The 25,825-nt window shown below is 44.9% G+C and overlaps 1 protein-coding gene across 3 annotated transcripts in view; it reads right to left on the bottom strand.

The window, feature by feature from the left end:
- Positions 1–18,245, bottom strand: part of LOC146805871 (large ribosomal subunit protein mL52-like) — a 99,976-nt gene extending 81,731 nt beyond the window's left edge. For 2 of the 3 annotated variants that reach the window (XR_014967930.1, XM_085623210.1), the window contains exons 1-4: positions 18,110–18,245; positions 14,198–14,279; positions 13,330–13,397; positions 10,356–10,420 (exon numbers count right to left, since the gene is read on the bottom strand). Coding sequence is in view for 2 of the 3 variants with exons in the window: in XM_085623210.1 (XP_085479336.1) it covers positions 10,356–10,420; positions 13,330–13,397; positions 14,198–14,279; positions 18,110–18,137 (243 nt within the window). In the remaining variant the exon portion in view is untranslated. Of the gene's footprint in view, positions 1–10,355; positions 10,421–13,329; positions 13,398–14,197; positions 14,280–18,048 lie in introns of all 3 variants that reach the window. The other variant, XM_085623211.1, reaches the window with a different exon arrangement.
- Positions 18,246–25,825: the final 7,580 nt, after the last annotated feature.

Consider the following 25,825-nt stretch of genomic DNA (forward strand, 5'->3'; position numbering starts at 1 on the left):
TGAACCTAGTTTTACTCAAGGTCTGCTACCCTGACAAGGAGGGTCGCCCCAAAAGAACAGGAACTGATCTAGAAAATGAAGTATATGGATTAGGTAATTTTACACCTAATCTCATGATTCTAAATGTCGTATCCGAAGTTGAACTAGTTTTACCCACCATGTCAGTATTCCCAGCGAAGGGTGAATTGTGTGTAAGAAAGGTTGGTTCCATACATATGGGCCATAGTAAATGCACTACTACAGTAGAATTCAGTGATCAAGGCAAATCTTCATTTAGAGCTTATCGCCACTCCTACTTTATATGTGGTCAGACTGCATATATGCGTCTACCTCTAGATTGGGATGGTACCTGCTACATTGCATTCCTTTTGCCACCTGTTTTCCTAGCTCCTCCTGATTATTATAGAAATATTCATTTAGTACACAACAGAGAGCGGAGAGATCTCCCAATTGTCGATTACACTGAAACAGCATGGGAAAAATACACAGATTTCAATAAAGGCATCTTTCCCTATATAGGTACTGTTACTAATAGTAAGCTGATACGTAGATTAACTAGAACCCTTGAAGCAGTAGTGAATGAGACTATTTCCGCCTTAGGCAATTTAACAGAAGAGCAGTCTGCTATGCGGATTGTTGTGCTTCAAAATCGTCTTGTCCTTGACGTCATCCTGGCTGATAGGGGCGGAGCTTGTAGGGTCATCGGATCAAGCTGCTGCGTATTCATACCAGAAAATTCGCCATCTGTATATAAAGCTATAACTCGCCTTCATAAGATTGTAAGCCAGATACACCAGAACCCAGGCACTTGGACTTGGTCCAGTTGGTTTTGGAGTGTGATATCAGCCTGGGGATGGAGAGTTCTATCCTTCCTAGGTATTGGCCTTCTCATACTATTCAGTTGCTGTCTATGTCTACAATGTGGACCAGCGATCTGTGGTCTGTGTACCACATCGTGTATTCCACCACCAAGATCTCATTCGTCACGGAAGAAGAAAGAAGAACAAATGATGCTATATGAACAGATCAATGGATTGATGAAGATTGATATCTCTTGACGGGCAAGTAGGGGACAAGGAGGGAATGTGGAAATATGGATTTTTCTGGTCAGTTATGTCCCCTATCTTGGACCCCAACGGTTCCATGTGCATGTTACAAGTACATGTATGTTTCCTCCAGTTCCAGTTATGAAGACGCAAATACATGTGCGTCCACCGTCAACATGTCCTCTGTCAGATCCGCCATGAATAGGCCGGATATTCCATTCCTAAATATGAAAGGCCACCGGCTTTATATGGTTCACTTATGCCATTTTACAGTCCAGGCAAGTAGGCCCTGATTCTGTCATCAAACTCTTCTTGCCTTCTGCCTCTGAAAGCTCCAGTCTGAGCCTGCAACTGTGACCATGAACTTTGTCTCATTCTCTGCGCGGCTCACGAAGCCTGACATCCGCCTATTCTCTGCCAAGAACTGTATTTCACCTTCGAATTATCTGCTTCCCCCTCAGCCGATGCATTCCTGCCTAGTAGTTTAAGTAAACATTCTTCCAGCTACCGAGCAAAAGGCCCGGCTTCTCTGTCCTCATGCAAGTAATTCATAGTCCTGTTACTATGGAAGATTCCTGCCCTCGCATTTAGTGTAGACACTTAGACGCTTGTACACGCACGCACAGTCAGTATAGAATAGATTCTGTTCGAGAGTCCTTCTTTCGTGGATAACATAGTTCTTTAAACATAGGATGTTAGATATGATTTGGGATTAGGTTGACTTGACCCCCCAGACTTCTTGTCTCCACATGTAGAGCTAAATGTCAAGTCCCCTTCACCCCCTAGTTACACGTCAATTACACGTCATGTTGCTGCGCGCGCATCTATGCCAAGTATTATCTTATGGATCCACCTATATGTGACATCATAACCAATTACGTTCCTTTTTACTCCTTGTTCCACCCATTTTTGGTTACGCAGATAAATCGTCATTTTCCTTATCAATTGTTACGCCTACTGCATTCGCTTCATTGTAATGTATGATCTATAAAAGTCATTTCATGTCAATAATGTATGTACTTCACTTCCTGAACCTCCGTGGTGATGGAACTTGGAGCAACCGATTATAATCGATCACTGGAATAAAGCCCATTCCGAACCTCTAATACCACGGATTCTGCCTCTCATTTTACTGAGCTATTTTATTATGTTTCTGTATCAAATTAAGTCCAGGTAAAGGAATTTTATTTACCACAAAAGAAAGACTGAGGTCACCTATTTAGTTGACCTGGGCAGTAGGACACCCAAAAGTGTTATCCATGTGAACCGCCTTAAGCTCTACAATGACAGGGCTGACATCACCATGCTGATGGTGACTGATGAGGAACAGGAAGCAGAGAGTGAACCTCTCCCTGGCCTCCTCTCCTACAGCCCACAAGACGGGTCAGTAGATGGTGTGGTCTTTTCAGACACCCTCTCTGCCCAACAGCAGACTGACTGCAAGCAAGTCTTGCAACAGTGTGCTAGCCTCTTTTCCCTGACCCCTGGTCTGACAAACTGGTGTACCCATGATGTGGACACTGGTGACAGTGCACCTGTCAAGAACAAAATCTATCGCCAGTCAGACCAAGTCAAGGAAAGCATCAAAGCTGAGGTCAGCAAGATGCTGGAGTTAGGGGTCATTGAACCCTCTGAGAGCCCCTGGGCTAGCCCAGTGGTTCTGGTCCCCAAACCTCATCAACAAGATGAAGAGAGATGAGGTTCTGTGTGGACTATAGAGGGCTCAACTCTGTCACCAAGACAGATGCTCACCCTATTCCGAGAGCAGATGAGCTGATAGATAAATTAGGGGCAGCCCAATTCCTCAGTACTTTTGACTTAACTGCAGAGTACTGGCAGATTGGCATGGCCCCAGGAGCAAAAGAAAAGACAGCATTCTCCACCCCTGATGGGCATTATCAGTTTACTGTGATGCCCTTTGGGTTAAAGAATGCCCCTGCCACCTTCCAGAGGTTGTTGAACCATCTCCTGGCTGGGCTGGAGTCCTTTAGTGCAGCTTATCTTGATGATATTGCTGTCTTTAGCTCCACCTGGCAGGTTCACCTGATCCACCTTGGGAAGGTTTTAGAGGCTCTGCAAAATGCAGGTCTCACTATCAAGGTATCCAAATGCCAGATAGGGCAGAGCACTGTGGTGTACTTGTGCCACCTTGTAGGTGGAGGCCAGGTACAACCCTTACAACCCAAGATCCAGGCCATCCTGGACTGGGTAGCTCCAACAACCCAGACCAAAGTCAGGGCATTCCTTGGCTTGACTGGGTACTACAGGAGGTTTGTGAAGGGATATGGGTCCATTGTGACCCCCCTCACAGAACTCACCTCCAAGAAGATGCCCAAGAAGGTTAACTGGACAGTTAGTTGCCAAAAGGCTTTTGACACCCTGAAAGAAGCAATGTGCTCAGCACCAATTCTAAAAGCTCCAGATTATGCCAAGCAGTTCATAGTGCAGACTGATGCCTCTGAGCTAGGGATAGGAGCGGTCCTATCCCAGACCAATGATGAAGGCCAAGACCAACCTGTTGCTTTTATAAGCAGGAGGCTACTCCCCAGAGAGCAGCGTTAGAGTGCCATTGAGAGGGAGGCCTTTGCTGTAGTTTGGTCCCTGAAGAAGTTGAGGCCATACTTGTTTGGTACTCACTTCCTGGTTCAAACTGACCACAGACCTCTCAGATGGCTAATGCAGATGAAAGGGGAAAATCCAAAACTACTAAGGTGGTCCATCTCCCTACAGGGAATGGACTTTGAAGTGGAACACAGACCAGGGACTGCCCATGCCAATGCAGGTGGACTTTCCAGGTACTCCCACTTAGACAATGAAGACTCCATAGGGCAAGGTTAGTCTCATCGCCTTTGTTTGGGGCGGGTGGTTGGGGGGGGGGGGTGGCGGGGGGGGGGTTGTGTGAGAAAGTGCCATCTTTCTTGCATGGTGTGAGAAGTTGGCCTGGCATATGCTGGTCACTAGTTAAAGTGGCCACCTTGCACCAGTCCAATTCGACTCTTATGGTAGATAGGTTTAAGACAACCTTTTAAAGAAAGCTATCCTAGTGGTAGCTGTGGAGAGCAGCCTTCAGGCTAAGTCTCAGAGGAATGTAAAGCAGCTTGTTTTACCTTATAATCTCTTGAATTACCAAATGAAAGGACACCACACAGATATATATTTAAAATATATATGTATTTATTTCTAGGCACACTCTACTAATCTCTTTATGAGATTACAAGTCAGGAACATATGCACAAATCAATGTTTCACAACAAATTAAGCACTTGTATGGCTGGGGCCCTAGGGGCGTACCAGACCATATACTAAAAAAGAGGTTTAGGAATGTCGACTTGCAAGGGGACAAGGCCTAGAGCCTTTAGAATCGCTGGGCCTCACTAATCCACCCAAGGCAGGTAAGTAAAGGACCCGCGGGAGACGTGTGCAGTGTGAAAACACAGCCGTGGGTTCCCTATGGATTTCAATGGAGCAAGTCGCGGTTGGATTTTTAAAGTTTTAGGGTACTTCGGGAGAGTCTACAAGCAAGCCACTTACAAGGTAAGTACTTCGAGGGCCAACACCCACAGGAGCACCAGAGTGCACGAGTTACCTCACCCAGGGAAGCCGGGTGCATAGGTGTCTTTTGGTGTCTGGTCGCGGCGTCGTTTTCAAAGGAAGCCGAAGAAGATTTGCTGCTTGTGAAGACTGGAGAAGTGTCCGGTGGAATCCAAGGCTGGATTCAGAAGAAGGAAGACCTGAAAGCAGAAAGGGACAGAGTTCACAGTCACTTGCCAGTGACCCGGGGCCAGGAAGATGGATGCCCACGGTAGTCGGGTGATTTCAGGTGATTCACGGGCGTCTTGACTCTCCAGCCATGAGGTCCAGGAGGTGTCGATGACGACCAGGAGCTGGATTCGGAGTGTCCCACGAAGTCTGCAGCTTACTGAGGTGTCGGCAACCGGATTGGAGCCAACAAGCCTTGGCAACAGCAAGTCTCGTGGAATGTGAAGAAATTCAACGGTGCAGACCAGCAAGGTCTGAGGGACTCACCCAGCGAGGGAAAGTCAGGGCAGGCCAGGCCTGGAGCAACCAGGGGAGCCCTTTGGTTCGATGAAGAAGTCTTCAGGGGACCCACAAGTCAACTGGCAAGGGATCGCGAAGACGCCTCGTGAGAATTCACTTCACAGGAGCACACGGTCACTCAGGACGAGGTAGGCCTCTGATTTTCGAGGGAAATCCTGCTGGAGGCTTGGACCACGTGTGGTCCAATGCACAAGTTCGTAGAACGTCGTGAAGGCGTTGCACTGTACCCGGGTATTGCTGTTCCTCGTCACTCGTGGGGTCCACTCGCCTCAGGTTTGCTGGGGACTCACAATGGCCGTCGAGAAGTCAGGTAATCCACTTCCGGGGCTGCAGGGACTTCGGACGGAAGCGGGAAAGTTTGCAACCGTTGATTCAAAGTTTTGGTGCCTGCCAAGCAGGGGAGTCACTCCTTGACTCCAAGGGAGAATCTTCAGTCTTCCAAAGGTGGTGGAACGTCGAAGGTCCAGGATTCTTCTTGTAGAGTGTCGTCCAGGGATATCTAGTTTGCAATGGCAAGGTTTCCCTATCTTATACTAAAGGAAAGGGAGGGACTAGCTCTATGACCACTCCTCTGGGAGGGTTAGGGGAGTGGGTGGTTACACCCACTTCCCTTTGTCCAGTTTCGCACCAGAGCAAGGGCAGGTAGCCCCTGAACCAGTTTGAGCTGGCATATGCACAGAGGAGCCTACTGCTCCCCAGTGCAGGACTTCAAAGCACTCTAGGAGTGCACCCACCCAGCCCCAAAACACTAAATCCTGTCTGGAAGGTGGTGACACCTCCCTGTGACAGAATGCCTATTGTTGGGCCTCCTCCACTGCGAGTTTCAGTCAGCAGCAGGAGGGCAGCCCAGTGTCTGTGCTGGTGGCATCCATTTTGTGATGCCAGGCTCTTTCAGATTTCTACCGTGTTTCCACAGTAGGTACATATCTATCCCTCTAGAAGGGTGGGATCATACTCCCACACCAGTTACTGGTGTGGGGGTATGATTCCAAGGCGTTAGACACCAAACACGACATGTTTTGATGCAGCCATCCCAAAGTTAGCATTTACCGCTAGGTTATAATTGCACTTAAGAGTATATGGTTTAACCGCATCCACAAAGAGCCACAGAGAATAGACTCTGCCAGCTGCAGAGGGGCCCAGCTCATGCAGAGGCACCCCCTCACATTGTGAACCAAGCACCCTGCCCTCAGGATTGATAGGGCCTGCCTTAGGGGTGACTGATAGGTTTATATGTGTGTGTGAGGTGAGATATAGGGAACCTATATCTCAGTGAGGAGTGCTAACACTACCTCACAAAGGCTGCAGTAGCAGGCCTGTGTTGTCAGATTTAGTTTGCTTCCCAGGGGTGGCATAATACATGCTTCAGCCCCTGGTAGACCTGTGAAGTACCTATGCCCTTGGTACCTAAGGTACCATATACTAGGGGCTCATAAGGTACCACAGTATCCAATCACTAGTGCATCTAATATGCACTCCAAGTTGTTTAGAGAGAACAGAGAGACTGTGGCCCTAATTAGCAGGGACCCAGCCAGACTATAGCCAGAAACCAGTGTTAACATCAGAAAAAAAGTGGGGGTCCCATAACTGCAGATCCTACTCTCCTACACATGGTATGCCCCCACTTTTTGCGGAATTGGTGAATGTACTTTGACTGAGTGTGCCCTGGACTCCTGCCAATCAGGTGCCCAGGGCCTATGCTCCTTCCCTAAAAACCTAAAATCCAAATTGGCAAACCCTGGCCACATGTCAGCCCCTGGTAAATGGTACCCTAGGTACCCAGGGCCTTTTGACTAGGGAAGGTCTCTAAGGGCTGCAGCACTCATTGTGCCACCCTTAGAGGCCCTGTACCCTAACACATACACACTGCCCTTGCAGGCTGAGTGTCTGGGTACAAGACAAAACAAAGAGTCGACATGGCACACATCCCTGTGTGCCATGCCCACCACCTACACTGCCCTGGCATACATCAGCCACCCCTCCAGCTGGGTGCCCTATGCCAGTGGTGTGGGTACATGGTGCTGAGAGCTCGTCAAACACAAACTCCACAGCACCATAATGGCAACACTGAAGACTGAGAAGTTTGGTATCAAACTTCTCAGCACATTAAACCCGCACTGATGCCAGTGTGGGATTTAATGTACCAAGCACCCCAGAGAGCATCTTTGAGATGCCCCCTGAAACTTAACCTACAATCCACGTCTGATCTGGGAGGCTGCCACACAGCAGACATGTTGCTGGACCCCTGGGTAGGAGAGCCCCTGCTCTCCTGGGCCTGCAACAATGCACATCCTGGGCGAGGTGCTAGATCTCCTCCCCCAGGATGGGCAGGGTAAGCTTCAAAGGCATGCCGCCTCTGTGAGCTTCCCAGGCCACTGGCAGCCCCCACTCTGGCGGGAAGCCTGTCCGGAAACCCCAAATAAGGACAGGGGATGTGCCAGCCTGCCAACCCCACCCCTCAGGTGGGGGAGGCGAGGTGAAGCACATCTCCAGACTCTCGCCATCTTGAAGATGGGAAGCCCTGCCCAATCAGGACTAGGCTACTGCCCCCTCCCACAGGAGAGAGGCAATATAGAGGGTGTACCCACCCCAGGACAGGGAACCATTGGTCCCTGCCCTTCACCTACCTGTAACGCCCCTAAATCTAGTATTTAGGGGAACCCTGACCCTTCCTTCCCCAGATTCCAGATTCCGAAATACAAAAGAGCAAGAAGAAGGAAGACCTGCCCTGCAGCTGCTAAGAAGAGGAAGACACCAACTGCTTTGGCCCCAGCCCTACCGGCCTGTCGACCCTTGAACCTGCTCCTGCTCCAACCCGGCATCTCTTGTGGCCAGCAACCTCACAAACCCCGGAGGACCTGGCTACCTTTTGGCTCTAAGCACCTGGGACTCCCATGAGTAGAGGCTCTACTCAAAATCAGCTTCTAATCCCTGGCATCAGCCCGGAACCGCAAACCCTACACACTCTGCACCCGCCAAGCCTGGCCTGTGCCGGAGTGAACAAAGACCACGAGGACGACCCCACAGCGACTGTGACCCCGTGTCCGGCACCCAAGGACCCACCTCGACGCTCCTGACGACGCCTGCAGCCTCAGAACCAGGTACCCCCCCAACCGCGATCAACAGAGGGTAAGATTTCCCGACACCAAAAGGCACCCCTGCACCTGGTGCCCCACGGCCCCCTGTGCCCAACTCCTGCGTACCTACCTATCCTCCAAATACCCAACTTACCTCTCGAAGTGGTGGTGGCACCTGAAGAATCTTCGTCCCCGAGCTTGAAGTCATTTTTTGTTTTGTAAACCGGAGCTTTCCCATTGAAATCAATTAAGCGCCCGAAGGCTCAAAAGCACCCTGCACCCAGCCGCCCGAGTGGCCCTGGTAGTGTAACCTTTGCACCTATCTACTTCCCCATTTGCCCTGAGCAAGTGACCAGGAGCCCAGCTCCCACAGCCGCGTGGTCTGCTAGTCAGCAGCCACCAACCAAGGCCCTCCTGCCTCCCATAGGATAGCATTGGGCCTAACTCACTCTGCACCCGGCTGCCTCTGTGCCGCTGAGGTGTAACAACTGTACCTACCTGACCCTGGGAGATCCCAGAGTCTGTGCCCAGAACCTTAACTTTGCCAGTCGAGTACTTACCTGAAAGTCGATAACTCAATTTTCTTCATAGGGTAACATTGACTGGTTTTTCCTGAAATTTCTTTTAAGTGTGGACTTTTCAAAACTTAAAATATTCACCAAAAATCAGCCGAGTAACAAAAACGAAAATACTCACCTGCTTCTAGGTGAGCTCCCAGTGCTGGATCTTGGTGCCCATTACTGACTGAAATATTCACAACCGTACTTACCAGTAACCCAATTTTCTTCCATAGGAAACCATTGACTGTTTTTCTGTGAAATTTCTTCTGTGTCGATTTTGGAAAACTTTAAATATTCTTTAAAAATCGTATAAATTGTGAATACGTAATTACTTACCTGTTTTGGATAAAGGTCCCAGTACTGAGTCTAGGCACCCAGTACTGGATTACAAAAGTAACGAGAACATACTATACCTGCAACTTGAATTTTCTTCCATAGGGAATCATTGACTGTTTTCTATGAAATATTTTTTAAGTGACAACTTTTAAAATAGCAAAATATTGTCTAAAAATCATAGCAATAACTAAGTCGACTTCTATCACTTGTTTCTAAGTACTGACCCAGGACTGAATCTAGGATCCAGTCCTGGAATCCCAAAAGTAATCCTAAAAGTAATCTATTGCAAATAACTTGAAACTTCCATTGAACTCAATGCCTTATTGTGTTTAAAATTGTGTTGCCTATTGCAACCACTTGTAACTTTCTACAAAAGCCAATTGCATATTGCAAAAGAATTTATATAAAGCATCTCCTTCTGAGAAAGTATATTTTAATACCTATTGTTGGTTCTAAAATAAAACAAGCATATATTTTTTATATATAAACCATTGGCCTAGAGGTCAGTTATTGAGTGTGTGAGACCATTTGCTGACTGAGTGTGTGCAACAAATGCTTTACACTGTCCTCTGATACTGCCTTACTGCTCGACCAAGATACCACTTTAGAGGGTAAGGTTATATCTAACTTTAACCTCTGCCAAGCCTCTGGGGACTGTGGACTCTGTACACCCTGTACCTATTTGGGAACAGTATATACAGAGCCACTTTCTCACACAGAGCACCACCCACCAGTAACATTCCCAGGCTGGGCACAACCTAAACGGAAATGACATTTGGTGAAATATTTTTCGTTTATTCTACTCAGGGTTTTATTGGTTGGATACAAAAGAAGCTTCCGTGATCCTCAAACACTCAGTGCTTTTCATCTGGGTCAAAGGTTTCAGCATTAGAGAGCTAAAACCGCCTGTACCTACAACAAGAAAAAACAACAAAGAAGAGAGTGGTCTGACCGTAATAAGAAGAAGGTTAATCACTTCTCAGGGAGATGCTCTCCCTTAAACTAATCATGGAACCGTTCACAGTCTCGGATGATTAATGGAAATGAGGTAGATGAGGATGGGGGATCCTCTACTAAATGTAGGAAACAGGAATGAGTCCACTAGTATGGGGCATGCAGGCTAATCTTTTGCTGACAACTGAGAAGTTCCTCGCTACACCAAAAGGTAACCAGATAATCACACGTTGCAAAAAAAGGAGCGAGCCAAGACCTAAGAGAAGTAGCGACAGAAAGAGCACCCAAGAGATTGCTTTGCAGATAATTTATCACATACTTACAGCAAATTCCTCCCGCTCCAATTTTCTGCGCACCTGTCCTTTCCATGGTGAAGCTGGCCTCCCATCTACGCCAAAACACATGAATTGTGAAAACTGTACCCATGCACTGGCAAGTAGGGGTTTAGTACTCAAAGACATTTACCAACAAAAGAACAATGAGTAGATCACATCAAAAGTGAACAGTAAATAGACAACTTAATTCTGCTACTCTTGGCTTCACCAATGTACAGTTACTGAGAAAATGTGGTAAAGCAGATGACAATATTCCAATCCCTTCGGGCGTTACATTAGATCAGGGTTTCCAACCAGAAGGCCATTGATATGATATACATCTTGTTCTTTTGTTTGTTTTACTTTATAGTCAAGCCCCACACTTAAGTCTATTATTGATTTGTTGGAAACACTGATAAAGCGCCTATTGTTCACAAGACATAGGTTGGCACAGAGCACCCTTTGGTGATGAGGCTCCTCCTTAACCACGATTGTGTGTGAGGATAGTACTTTGATAAGTCAAAAAAAGGAGAGGGGGACCAGGAGCTGGTTATGGTCCAATGTCCGTGCTCCACTCATGACAGTTAAATCAATGAGGACATTGTTCCCTGTTGGCGGTGTAACAAAAATATCGATCACCTGCTCAACATAGGTAGAGATAGAGGAAAGAGTGTAAAAGGGGGGGGGGGGAAGAGGGAGGAGGAGAGGGGGGTAGAGGGGAGATGAAAAGAGGCAGAGAGAAATTTCCCCAGTCTCAAGGATCCAATCCTGAAGGGGAGGACTCTATGTTGCCTCTCGTTAGCCCTCACACACCCCGAGGGATGTCTTGCTTCATCATTGGGCTTGTTGTTGCTCCTCGTCGGGCCGGCGCTGCAATGCCCGACGGTCCCCCGAAGGGTCTCTTTATCGGAGGTCTTTTAAAGAGAAAAGCCGTAAGGTGAATGCGGGTATGTGGGCAAAAAAGCAGTAAGGTGGATCCGAGAGGTAAGTGATTGCGTGCGTGCAAGGTGTGTGGAATAAAAATGCCTAGGGGTGTCCAAAAAGTGAATTTTAATATTATGGAGCCTCTGGCAAACTAAAAAGACCAATAGGTCACGGGGTCACTAATCAGCGCAAGGTGCTAATGTGACTTTAATACAAGGTCAACATGTTTCACGCCTAAAATGCCCAAACGGGTCAGTGGCGTTTCATCAGGACCAAAGAAGAGTGAAAGGTAGTGCACGGTGAAGACGAGAGTGCCAGAGATTGGAAGGGTAACCCACGTCTTGAAAAGAGGTTAAAAGAGGTACGGGGCTGCGGGGTACAGTGACCTAGTCAGCAAGGACAAGAAGAGCGTACCAAACTAGTGTAACCCTCGTGTTTCTGTAAGGGGTTTCATAGGTTCCGCCGAGGCTGCCAGCGCCCTATTTGGGTTGCGTCGGGGGCCGGCTCAGTCAGCACCTACCCTCTGCCAGCGGCTGCCTGGAGGCAGCCGCTGACAGAGGGTAGGTGCTGACTGCCTCGGCGGAACCTATGAAACCCCTTACAGAAACACGAGGGTTACACTAGTTTGGTACGCTCTTCTTGTCCTTGCTGACTAGGTCACTGTACCCCGCAGCCCCGTACCTCTTTTAACCTCTTTTCAAGACGTGGGTTACCCTTCCAATCTCTGGCACTCCCGTCTTCACCGTGCACTACCTTTCACTCTTCTTTGGTCCTGATGAAACGCCACTGACCCGTTCGGGCATTTTAGGCGTGAAACATGTTGACTTTGTATTAAAGTCACATTAGCACCTTGCGCTGATTAGTGACCCCGTGACCTATTGGTCTTTTTAGTTTGCCAGAGGCTCCATAATATTAAAATTCACTTTTTGGACACCCCTAGGCATTTTTATTCCACACACCTTGCACGCACGCAATCACTTACCTCTCGGATCCACCTTACTGCTTTTTTGCCCACATACCCGCATTCACCTTACGGCTTTTCTCTTTAAAAGACCTCCGATAAAGAGACCCTTCGGGGGACCGTCGGGCATTGCAGCGCCGGCCCGACGAGGAGCAACAACAAGCCCAATGATGAAGCAAGACATCCCTCGGGGTGTGTGAGGGCTAACGAGAGGCAACATAGAGTCCTCCCCTTCAGGATTGGATCCTTGAGACTGGGGAAATTTCTCTCTGCCTCTTTTCATCTCCCCTCTACCCCCCTCTCCTCCTCCCTCTTCCCCCCCCCCCCCTTTTACACTCTTTCCTCTATCTCTACCTATGTTGAGCAGGTGATCGATATTTTTCTTACACCGCCAACAGGGAACAATGTCCTCATTGATTTAACTGATAGTACTTTGATCTCACATAAATCTGCTAGACTAACCACCATTGTATTTACAATAGTGCCCTCTAACACCACAGTGCTATCATTGAGTCAGGATCAGGTCATAATCTAAAGGAAGAAGGTGCGCTCGTTTGTAGTACCCTTCAAATGCCCGATGCCAAAGCGGGGTAACACAGAGGGAACCTCGCAGTCAAGGCTACAGACCAAATGTAATGATCCAGGGCACAAATTCTATCACATATGATGCGCCTAAATGAAGAACGGAATGTTGGCTTCAATGATCTGCCAGTGGTGGCATATTGCAGCCCATGCATTCTATTGGGATGTAATTATACATATAACTAATGTTGAGTCAGAAGGGATCGCAAGATTTAGAAAGAGAACCAAAATTGCAAATTATTGTGATTGTTGAAGCAATTATGGAAAAAAAAGAACACGATACAACCAATTGGCTAAATAATTTATATTCGAAGGCAATTTATCTCCTGGATACATAAACAAATACGGTTATACACACCAGAAATAGGTGATCGCTCAACAGATCTTTCTTCAGGAATACATCCAAAGGAAGGTACACGCGGGTGTGAAAAGGCCCTCTTAGGCTAGACTTACATGCATATTGATGCACTGTGTAAATGTTTTCAAGAACAACAGGCTGAAGGTCATGCTACTCACCTACGAAGGACCAATCAGGAAGATCTGTGAGGGGTCCATATTGTGTGCCACCAGCAGCTAGGCCATGTCTAAAGAGATAAGAATCAAGGGCTTTACACAATATCATTCATCATGTTTCTATAAAGGTCTGGGATTTAAACAAGCAATTGAGAGGGGTCTGGGTCTGGAAAGAAGAGGCAAATGTGCCACAATATTTACAGGCAGGCCACAGAACGTTGATGAAGGTTAGGGGATACAGAAAAGTACGAAAAAGAGGACTTGCAATACAGCAGTAGGTTAGAAGGGGCAGGGGTCTAGTTAGGCAAAATAAATGGTTTAGATCTAGAAAAGCATGCGAGGGAGAATCAGGGATACAGAAAGGTATTCAAACAAAAGTCTCCAGATAGCGGCAGACAGTACGACCCTGGAATCTATAAAGGAATGAGACTGAGCGCTTGGGATCAAGTAAGGTAGGACACACATGGCTATGGATTGAGAAATATCATAGATAAAGAGATTGAGATCTAGAGACTACCTATGAAGTGGCTAGGAGGAAAAGAGGCAGAATAAACAGAGCCCAAGTTCTAGAGAGGCACAAGAAAGAGAAATAGAGAGGGACAAGGGAGAAGAGAAAGACCTAAGCTGATTAATGGCAAGAAAGCAGGTTATGGATTTAGAAGAGCAGGAGGTAGAGGGTGAAGAGCTGGAGAGGCACAAGCAAACATGGGTTTTAAAGAAGGAGGAGATAGAAAGTAGGGGATTATAGACATGAAATGCAGGACTGGGATCTTGAAAGGGATAACAGAGAAAGATATTTATAAACCTCAAGAGGCTGGAAAGAAATGTCCTGAAATGTAAAGAAGCTGAGGACCCAGACACATGCACTTACTTTACTCTCCATTGTTGTCCAGCTTGGTTTGCAGCACTGCAGTGAATAGTTCGCGCTGAGAGTGTTCCACTGGCCCTGATGCCTTAGGACCAGACAGAGGACAGCATCAGTTAGAAGAGGAAATGAAATAATAGGTATGACACTCTCAGAGTGCAACTTGGTGATAAGACGAATATTTGCGAGAAGGAAAGGATACCACTCAATTGAGATACAACTCTTTGCTATGCACCTTTTCTAATCCTGGCATGACACTGTGTAACAATGAAAGGACTGTCAGCAATGATGTCAGGAACTTCCATAACTAGAAGAAGATCTCTCATCATGACACAGCTGCTCTAGTGACAAGCCTATGCAATGAGGACAGAACCGCAAAAAGTGTAGAGGGCTTCAGTATTAAGATCAAGATATCGATGAGGTAGACAGAGCCCTTGTTACTATTTTGAAAACATTTAGTCACAATCATCAACTTTTAAGTCACAACTGAACAGTAAATTAAATCGCCTGTGTGCAGCTTTATTACAGGACAATAGATTAAACGTCCTTCCACCACCACTATTTTGTCGAACACAATATTGGTTTAATCTGGAACACAGACAACTGTCACATAAAGCAGCACAGTGGATGGAAAAGTGCCGATGCTGTCCTAAAACAAAGATGCATCTGAGATGTTCTTATGGTTGATCAATAATGAGATCACTGTGACTGGAAATCAGAACTTTAAAAAAATGCAAAGTGGGTTACAAATAACTGAAAAAAACTATGGATAGTTCTCTTTGTTACTAAGCACAAGGTCAACATAGGCGTTGAAGGACAAAACATCCCTGTAACACAGTCTGATCAATACAAGTAATGTTAGTCCAACAGGTCCAGTTTTTAAGGGGCCCAGAACTGAGACTTGTTCAAAGGATGAGATGAGCTGCTGAATTCTAGTATATTTGGTATCTTTGTATGACTGGTTTCTTTATACTAGAGCTGGAGGAATTGGGTTGGTTTCACAGTAGTTAAGTCTGTTATGTCTCTTTGTCTGAATGCTACAATATTGGATTGAAATTGTCGACCAGCCTTGACAATGTATGTGGACTTAAATCGATCTGTAGAAGCAAACACCAGGCAAGAACAGAGAGAGCCATAGCTATGAAAATACACTGATGGGAATGCTTATAGTTACGAAGTAGTGTAAGCTGGAAAAACGTCCCCTTGGCAGAATTTTTAATTTGCCCTTCAAAATTATGTTTGGTCTAGTACAAAGCTAGAGAGGTGGCAATTTGAGGATGAACCCCGCTAACTGAACTGCATTATTCCAGTTCTCATTCATGTGGAACACTGGGTTTGGTGAGGGGAGTAGAAGTTCCATTTTAAGGTCAGTAAGGTTCAAGTGTCTACCTTTCAGCCTTTCTTGTATTTTGGGTAGACAGGAAGACAAGATTGAATGGTATTATCTCCATGAACAGCTTTGTCAACTTGTACAGACTTACATTTCTTCGAGATGTGGCATTCATAAGACTGTCTGAATGCACGTAGGAGGATTTCATGATCCACCATGTCAAAGACAGAGCTGTAAGCCTGATAGAATTAAGAAGTAGTGCTCGTCTTTGTTGAAAATAGTTTAGGGCGGATGACACAGTTGCCCCTGGAGGTTTTGGTGTAATAGTTCGAGTTTAAACCTGATTGAAAGTCACCAAGGAGGTAATACACTTCGAACAATTGTTTGAACTGAGAGGCAATACTGCTTAAGAGATTCATGAAAAAGTCTAGCCCTGAAATAGGAAGAAAACATTTCCAGGCGATTTTGATCAACTGGCAGTTTTGGAGCAGATGTCTGACATTTCCAATTTTTAAGGGACCCAGAACTGTGACTTGTTCAAGGGATGAGATACGTTGATGAATCTTAGTATATCTGGTATATTCGTCTGACTTGATTTTTTTTATGCTAGAGCTGGAGGAATTGGGTTGGTTTCACATCATGGCTTCGTGTTGTTAAGTATCTTTGACTGAATCCTACAATCATGGATTGAAATTGATCAATGATGCATTTGCTTTCTTGATCATGGAGATGTTTGTATTAGATGAGCAAGACTCCGATCGGATAGAAGTTATTTTGTTGGCAGGTTTGTCACATTTGTCTGTTCTGATTTTTTGTTTAGTTAGTTGTGTGTATAACTGGTTAAACATTTGGAACAAAAATGTACAGATCTGCGTTTGGTCTCATTTAACTGGTTCCTAAAACAGTTTACTTGGGCAATTAGAATATTCTTCTTTAAGACTGTTCTGTTGAAGGCAGAGGTGATGGGGACTTAAGTTTCTAGTGGTGCTGGGGGAAAGGAGGATGATAAGGGGCATAGCGAAGGGTGTAAGACGCAAGTGCAGCATGTCATTGAGGTACAACAGTAGTGGATAGAAGGTAGGTTAATGACCCAAAAGCAATAAGACCATATTGAATGTCCCGGAGCTTACTGGTTCCCTACTAAAGCGGCCTTTGAATAGGAATGTTTTCTGAATTTTTCAAAATATGAAAAGGTGTTCTTGACACCTGCGTGGATTTCAGTTTTTTTTAAACTTAAGCCTGGGTGCCTGTTTATTTCTAGGCGTTTATTTACTTCTAATAATTTTAAGATGCGTTGAAGGTGATAGGACAGGGCACAGTGAATAGGTTTGAACATTATGCTGGCTAGTGTAAACTTCATTTTGGCCTCAGGGTGGAGGCTACTTATAGGTAGTACTTAAGTGATATGATCAAATATTCTGGTACCCAACACCAATCTGTTATGGAAAGCATGATAACAAAAAAGAGGAGCAAGTGTGGTGGAAATGGGGACTCTTGAGAAGGCAGAATTCACTATACTAGAACTTTGACCACTTGGCAAAAATAAGGTAGCGTCAGGGAAGGTTTTTTAAAAAGGGAAAGTAGTGTGGTTTTCGCTGGTGTTGCAGCGTGGTCCATTTTAAGGATGAGAGGGAGTGATCAGATATATTAACTTTACTCCAGGAAGATGGAAGTGTAAGAGGATGGCCCGGATATATTAATCCTTTCGGTCAGGGGTGAAGCAAACAGCCACCGTAGTCCGTGACCGTGCCTTCTTCCCGCTTCGCCATCACACTTTCATCTTCTGATTTAATGATACGGTGGTTTTAGTTAAACAATCCAATCAGAAGAAACATACCCTACTTTGAGGATTATTGTGTTCTACAATTCAGCTCTTCAATAACAATTCCACTTATTAGTTGAGGATTTACGCAGTATTAGTTTCCTGGATGATCTTTATATCCAGTGACTTCCATTATACCTCAAAACCAACTTTCCGAGGTGTAAGCCCTGATGAAGTTCCGAAAGATTGTAGCCCAAAGGAACGAAACGCGTTGGCTGTTTTTAAGAACAAATTTTGGAATAAAAGAAAGATTTGACAAAGCAAAAACTTTGTTCAGTGCACCTCCTATTGTATATATATATATATATATATTATGTTTTTTGAAGAACCTTTCCTCGGTGAATGTCCGTTTAAAAAAAAAATCTCACATTAATCCTGTACTTGTATTTACTTTCCTTTTTGAACAAGTAATTTTTACGTTATACCGATTCCCTCTGGGCATTACAACGTTTATTTTAATAACATTTCAACAGGACTTCTCAAACAACCGCAAACTCTCCCAACGAGCCGCGTAAATGGGCAGTCCAAACAAGGGTCAAATAAATGTGACTCTGTATCATCACACGTATCGCAAGTTACGTCTTCAACCACTATCGCCTGCACGTTGTAAGTGGGCACTTTTCAGTTTAGAATTCACACATTAAACTAGAAAATACAGTTTTCAGAGTGCATTGATCTGCTCGCTATAAAGCCAAAACTGCCTACCGATGTTTCTGCCCATTTATTCAAGCACATCCACCCTCAAACCCTCGACTGCCCTCCTCACCCAGTCTTGCAGCTATGGGCGCCGCCATTACGGTGTGAAAATCCGCGCAGTTCTAGCCCGTCCCAAAGTAGAAATAGAAACAGCACAAAGAAGGGACATTACTACGAATGTATGACCAAGGCAACATGGCCGCCGGACATCGTGGTAACGAACGCCGTACAGGAGGGTGGAGTTAATGTAAATACAGAGATGAATGCGCAGTGAAGAATAAAAAACAAGCATTTGCAATGCAATAGGTCTCGCATTTACGCGAGTTTTTACCTATTGGCATTGTAAATGACAATGCCTTTTATTTATGTTTAAAAAAAAGGCATTTTCATTTACAATGCCAATAGCTTAAACTTGCGTAAATGCGAGACCGATTGCATTGCAAATGCTTGTTTTCCAACTAATGGGTTTTGTAGAGTCGTTCACGCCACTTAAAATTCCTCATTGCTTACGAATTAAAATACTTGAATCATGGATAAACATAAGATTGCAACTAACAATGTGGTGTTAAATGTTTTTCGATTTCGGAATTTATATATGGCGCTGTTTTTTTACAGAGATTTGTGAGCTGAAATGCATTTTTTACATTTGTTGAGCATCTGTCATGAAGTGGGTGCGCATTTCTTACAGACATTGTATGGTATGGAGCAATCTGGAGCTTAACTAAACATACTAATTTGGAAAAGTTTTTTTTTTTAAAGCATCATCCGAATCATTTTCATGGTCAAATATTAGCATATAGGGCAATTCAGGTAGTTATATGAGAACACATTTGTTATTGATTAAATATGTCTTGCATTTGAAGTGTCTCCCTTTCCTTTGAGTTCTTACATCAGTAATGCTGTCTCGAAGGCAGACGAATTGGTGAAAACGTGACGCTCAATTTCCATTACATGTACACACTTTATTACCGAAGGAAGGTCAAGCTTGGCTTATCCCTATAGCATACAATCAACTGGAGGGCGGCACTGTAAAATAATTTGATGGATGTATATGTTACTGCATTATTAGCAATGAGCAAAATGAAATTTCACACGTGACCTCACTTATGCAGACTGATTTGAATATGAATGTCTTTGAATCAAGGTTTTTTATGATGTGTAGAGGTGCGTTTTCTAATGTATATTAATCAGGCCACATTTCTGTGCAAAATGCCATTGTGACCAGGATGGAAGTCACTGACACTAACCTTGTGTTTCACCCTTCTCCCCACTCCCCCCGCCACCCCACGGGCATTCTCTCCCGGCAAGCTCCATGGCACACAGTCAACCTGTGGTGTATTGGGATATTTTAATTGTTATTCTTGTTCTGGTCACAGTGATTTTCCCCAGTTCGGATGTAATTTGCAACATGTTGCCTACTTTACCATTTTTCACTGAGAGCTATTCCTTCACATAACGTGCCATTGTCAATGTAACTTGTCCTGCTCCAACATCTCTCAATGATATTAGCATAGATGGTGTTGAATAATTGTTCATGTGGTGGGTTAATGTTTAGGTGTTAAGGTAATATGATGTTTATTTTCTTGTCCTCACACCACCATGATTCTGAAAAAAAGTTCTAATTTTCTATGCAAAGATTGTGTATAAAAAATCCTCAGTTTTGGTGGCGAACCAGAGACATTACTAATCTAGTAGGGAGCCTGCCCAATTCTTTCCTGATTTTGCTGCCCATCGAGACTTATAACATTTTCTGATTTTTGCATACTCTTTATAACTCTGCATTTGCGGCCTAGTTATACTAACTTAAAAACATGTACGTAAGCACTATTTTCTAATTAATAAAAACACTTTATTAGGCGCATTCTAATGTTGCGCATGATAGATATATATATATATACACACACACACACACACACACGTCTGTAGTCTTTTCTGTTATATTTGTTCTAGTAGTCCATTTCCAGATCAACCTCCTTTTAGTTAGGCCTTCTTCTCTGGATGTCTTTTCTATCATATAGAACCTCATCCTATACCCAGGCTATTCCTAGCTTGCTCACTCCTTTTTAGGTCGAGCTAGGCAGCAAATGCGCTGTCTCTTCGAGACGTGCTGTAATGACTCAGTGGGCTTCAAGTGAGTATATTTTCTTACAATTGGCTGCTTGCATTGTCACTCGTAAATTCAGCAGTCTGATTTGTTAAAGGCATCCATTGTCATTTTAGTGTTGCTCCTCCCAGAGAGCAGCGAGTAATTACAATCTCACTACACAAGTGAGGTTTATAGCTCTGTTTTTAGACCTTTTTTGTTCTTTCGTTCAACAACGTATTGAAACGATACTTTTTTTTTTTTGTAGAGCGCGCTACTCACCCGTAAGGGTCTCAAGGCACTGGGGGGTGCGGGGGGGTATGGAAGAGGGTCGCTACTGCTCGAACAGCCAGGTCTTGAGTTGTTTCCTGAAGGCGAAATGGTCCTGGGTCAGCCGGAGGTGGGTGGGGAGGGAGTTCCATGTCTTGGCTGCCAGATAGGAGAAGGATCTTCCTCCGGCGGTGGCTCTGCGAATTCGTGGGATGGTGGCGAGGGCAAGGCTGGCGGCGTTGACTTGCTTGGTCATCGTGAGGGAGGAGTTCAGGATGAAGCCCAGGTTGCGTGCGTGGTCTGTGGGTTTGGGGGCGGTGCCCAGGGCGGGTGGCCACCAGGAGTCGTCCCAGGCAGAGGGGGATGGTCCCAGGATGAGGACTTCTGTTTTGTCTGAGTTCAGTTTCAGACGGCTGAGCTTCATCCATTCCGCGACGTCTCTCATCCCTTCCTGGAGGCTGGTTCTGGCGGTGTCCAGGTCGTTGGTGAGGGAGAGGATCAGCTGTGTGTCGTCGGCGTAGGAGATGATGTTGAGGTTGTGTTTGCGTGCGATGGTTGCGAGGGGGCTCATGTGGACGTTGAAGAGGGTGGGGCTGAGCGAGGATCCTTGTGGGACGCCGTGATGGAGCAGGGTTTTTACTTTAAAACCGAATACCTGTTTCGTTTTCGCATGTTTCAACTAAAAATACTACTGAATAATTATTAAGTACTAGAAGTTTGTCAAATGTTGTCTAATCAACCTTATTAACAAGAGAATTACACGTGGGAACGCTATTGCATGGCTACAATAATAAGTGAACTAAGTTGGTGAGCAAACTGACAGAAATAAATGTTGCTTACGTGATGTTATTATGTTTTGCGCTTCTAATTAATACGCATTAATGGCTTTTGATGTCGCAAATGGCTAGATAAATACACACACATAAGGGTATTAGCAGGGGAATAACACTGTATAATCATTTCTGTGCAGTAATTCTGTTTATGTTTATTTTTGCTTAAGTTGACTGATGTGGCCTATTACAAAATGGCTACCACCCGCAGACTGCACTCGAGTAGATGGAAAATTTGCAAAAAGACTTTGCACTGCCAGTGACCTTGCACCTCCGATGAACTGAAAAGCCATAAACATGATGACAAGTCCGGGACATCTGCCAAGAGCCCCTGAACACCACGAACTGTTACAATATCGTGGAAAACTGACCTGATGAACTTATTAGTCTTATGAAGAAGATACATTTTTCGCCTGATAAGACATCTGTGGAAGTAACAAATTAGACATAAATTCTTTATTTTTCCTATTCATTATTTGGGACGACCTATGTGTGAGAAAGTCTTGCACTGTAACACAAATGTACCAAGATGACATTATTTCCGCCATCCATCCGTTTTTACCTTATAACTGATACTTTTTGGAATGCAATTTTTAGTATAAATAATAGTAGACTAGAGAGGTCTGGCGCCACTTCTTCCCGAGCTGATGATCAGAGGTCCCGACACTGACGGAGAGGACAGAGACTCTACATGACGGCTAGAACTTTGCATTTTCTTGCTGAGGACCGGTTCTGACTTAGGATCTGACATTTAGCCAGAATAGGTAAATATGAAAGAAATGGTTTTGCATTTAATTGGCTTTTCATGCAATTTTAGATAAACAAATATCTTGTTTGAATTACTGTGTCGGGTGATTATTCAGTGTCATGATTATTGAATTTATTTGCTTATGATTTGAAATGTTTTAGCCAGATCTTCAGCAACTAAGCTGATGCCATCGACCTCAGGTTATATGCAGATTGGTTAGGTATTGAAAGTGTTTCCCCTTTTACAAGTAACGGATAAGGTGATTAGGTTTGAATGTTGGTGTAATGGGCCCCACCAGCGTGTGATGTATGTGTGCGTGTGTGACTGTGAGATCACTCCGTCCGTGGAAGTAGAGGGGATTCGGAAGCTCCGATCTGCACCAGTTTCTTGGTAGCAGAATGATGGTTAGCTATTGTCTTGATCTGGTGAATTTGCGTGTATATAGGCTTGTTGATTATTGATTGAGATTTGTACTAACACTATATGTCAAAGTTGTATTGAGTTTTATGTATTGTGTACGGCTTCTGGGACGTAGGGAGTCGGTGACAGTTCCGTAGTAGAGCAGAGGGAAGCGCTGCTCTCGGAAAAGGCGGGATTGTTGACCCTGTATGCAGGCAGGGAAAACGTGTGACAATTGAAGTTGCGCGTCGCATTGTCAGGGTTCGATGAGGTAGCATCGCCGGGTGTTGCCATTAGAAACGTATTTCTGTGTGGGAGAAGTGTGTATGATAGCGAAGGGTATCTGTGAAGTTCTGGTCTTAGGTCTCAGGGATCCGTATGGCATTTCCGTTATCACTTATCACGGGAAAAGTAATAGGTATTACTCTGAGCTTGTGAGAAGGATAGAGCAGAGGTAAGCGCTGCTTTGTCAACGTGTGATATAATTCTGTAGTAGGACAGACTGTTTGCTGTTCTCGGGAAAGGCAGAATTCTGTGTGAATGTACTACATTTTCTGGTGTGAAAAAGCGTGAATGAGAAGGCATTCTGGTTAATTGTGAAACTCTTAGGAGCATTCCGGAGAAAACAGTTAATTGGTGCTTGTTAGAAGGGTAGAGTAGAGGGATGTGCTACTTTATCAACGGAAGTAACGATTCTGTAGTAGGGCAGAGGTAAGCGCTGCTCTCGGGAAAGGCAGAATTCTCGTGGGAAAGGTCTTTTGCTGTTCTGTGGCTAGCGAAGCAGACAATGGAGATGTTTGTATGTTGTAACTAACAGACTCGTAGAAGTTGAAACAAAGTCTACCGAGTAGTCTTGTAAAGGAGGGGTAGACGAGAGAGACAGGAGCAGAAGCTGCTGCAGCGACTGCTGACGTCAGAAAGACTGCGCTGTGATTGGACAGTGGGTTAGAATGGTGGAAGCACGGTAATTGGTGTGCTGGTGTACGCCGCGCTGAGATTGGGAGACATACAGGGTGACGTAGACGCTCCAGGATTGGTGCGTTGGTGTGAGTCGCGTTGGGATTTGCGGACTGAGTCAGTGACGTAGACGCTCCAAGATTGGTGCGTTGGTGAGAGTCGCGCTGCAATTGGACAGGAGATCGTACAGTTGTAGAACAGACTAAAGGGTTGCGGAAAACAAGAAAATGTATTACCACGCTGAGGAAAAGAAAAATAAGTCTTTGTTTAGTAAGGTTAAAACCTGGTTCGACAAGGACAAGGATATTATGACAAGAGAAGGACAGTTACTGCCCCCGATAAGAACCCCCGCATCCTTCATGGTTGCGAAGTATGGGTATCATACCTGTATTTGGTTAGATAACTGGGTGAAATATACCAAAGAAGATGGGGATTTAGCCTTCCCGGAACATGGCTCATTTAATCTGGCCACACTGAGAAACTTGCGGGAAAGGATGATGGAACTAGAGCCTCGGCCTAGGCCGACGCAGTTTGAGGCATCGACTGAATGGGAAGATGAAATGCATGAACGAGAAAAGCAGAGGGGTGGGGGTAGTTACAGGTATATGTTTGGGCGAAAGTATGATCGTGAAACCCATCATGACCGAATGAGAAGATGGCGTGATGCCAGTATGACTGAGGGATTATATCCCGTAAGACCAGCAGAAGAGTCAGGAAGAAGAAAGTGTACAGAGAAAGAACATAATGTAGAGACAAGGAGGTATGGGGCAAATGAATCGGATGACGATGTTTTAGAGGACATGCTCTATAAAAGACCACCTCCGTATAGACGAGAACCAGAGGTAGGAACAGCAGATACCCCAATGAGAAACACCCTGCGAACTATAAAGAGAGAGGCTACGGCCCCTGAGTTGAAAGACAGCTGTTCTCTGGTGGGAAAGGAAAGAGAGAGGGAAGAAGAGAGACAAAGAGAAAGAGAAAGAAAGAGAGAGAGAGAGAAAGAGAGAGAGAAAGAGAGAGAGAAAGAGAAAGAGAGAGAGAGAGAGAAAGAGAGATAGAAAGGGAGAACGAGGTTGAGGATGAAAAGACCAGAGAACTAGCAAGGACTACCTTTGAATTAACAGAGAAAATAAGAGAGCTGACTAAAAATCTTGAAGCAGTTACAGTGCCTGTAACAATAGGTCCGGTTATGCCGATTTTCGACAAGCAGAGGACGGGAGAAAGTGGTTTGACAGTTCCATATGTGGGTAATAGATTGATTGTTCCTCCAGAGCAGGCAGAGATGAGGACAGGTGAAACCCAGTGGAGATCGGGAGAGAATCAGTGGAGACACACCATATGTGGAGGAGAGTTATGTGTGCAGACTAACTCGAGTTTGAACTCTGGATGTGTGGGAGGGAACAGAGGATCAATCCTAGAACCACAAAGAATGACAGAAACAGGGGGTGCGGAGAAATCTGTGGGAATAACCGCTGAAGATTTGAATGATTGGCTGAAGACTTTGCAAAAGAAAGAAAAAGAGTCCCAGGGAATTGATGTAGCTAGGCTACGAATGGAAATGGAAGAGCTGATTACAGGAACAATCCCGACAGAAACGCTGAAAAATTACCAGGAAGGGGAAATTCTGTTTGTATGCAAGAGTATCACATGGAGAGCAAAGAACATACATGACAGGTTAAAAGGAGTAGCCAGTGAAATGGGGATTGACATGGATAAGGTAAAAGCTTTACAAAAGCCTTACCGAGTGGATTTTTCCGATAAGGATATTGAGAATTTGAACAATGCTGGTCGAACAGGACAGATTAAGGAGATGATTGCATTGCTGAGAAAATGGGGAGATGTAGAAAGATGGAAAGATAGATGGTACCGAAAGCAAGAGGATGGGGTAGATAGAACTTACTCGACATTCCCTCTGAAAGAAAAGGAGAAAACAGTGTCAGCTTACCCCATGAGAGAGATCCCAGGAGGTGGATATGTACATGTGCCATGGACTAGACAAGATATTTTGTCCTTTACAAATGATTTTCCTCGATTAAGAGAGAAACCCGTCGAGTGGTACAGACAGGTCGACAGATTTGTGAAGTTGTCAAAGGTGCTGTGGATTGACCTGAATAGTCTGTTTGATATAATTGTACCAGCGGACCTGTGGGCAGAATGTAAAATTGTCATAGACTGGCCCACTAAAGAATACCCAAGAGATCAAAAGACAGGAGCTCCAGATCCAGAGGTCATGAAGAAATATGAGCAGGTCATGGCCTTCTTGAAAAGTAAGGTACCCCCCAAAGAAACAGACTGGGTTAAAATAGATCGAACACATCAGGAAGTGAAGGAATCAGTCCATGCTTACTATGAAAGACTTATATTGGCTTTCAAACAGTTCAGTGGAGATGAACATCTGGGTGACAAGGATTTGAGCCATTTTGTATATAGATTTGTGTATGGCTTAAGACCTGAGATCAGTGAAATGATCAGGCAGCATACAGTGGACTGGCAGAGCAA

This window comes from Triturus cristatus, chromosome 8 (genome assembly GCF_964204655.1).
Source record: "Triturus cristatus chromosome 8, aTriCri1.1, whole genome shotgun sequence".
In the NCBI taxonomy this organism is placed as follows: Eukaryota; Metazoa; Chordata; class Amphibia; order Caudata; family Salamandridae; genus Triturus; species Triturus cristatus.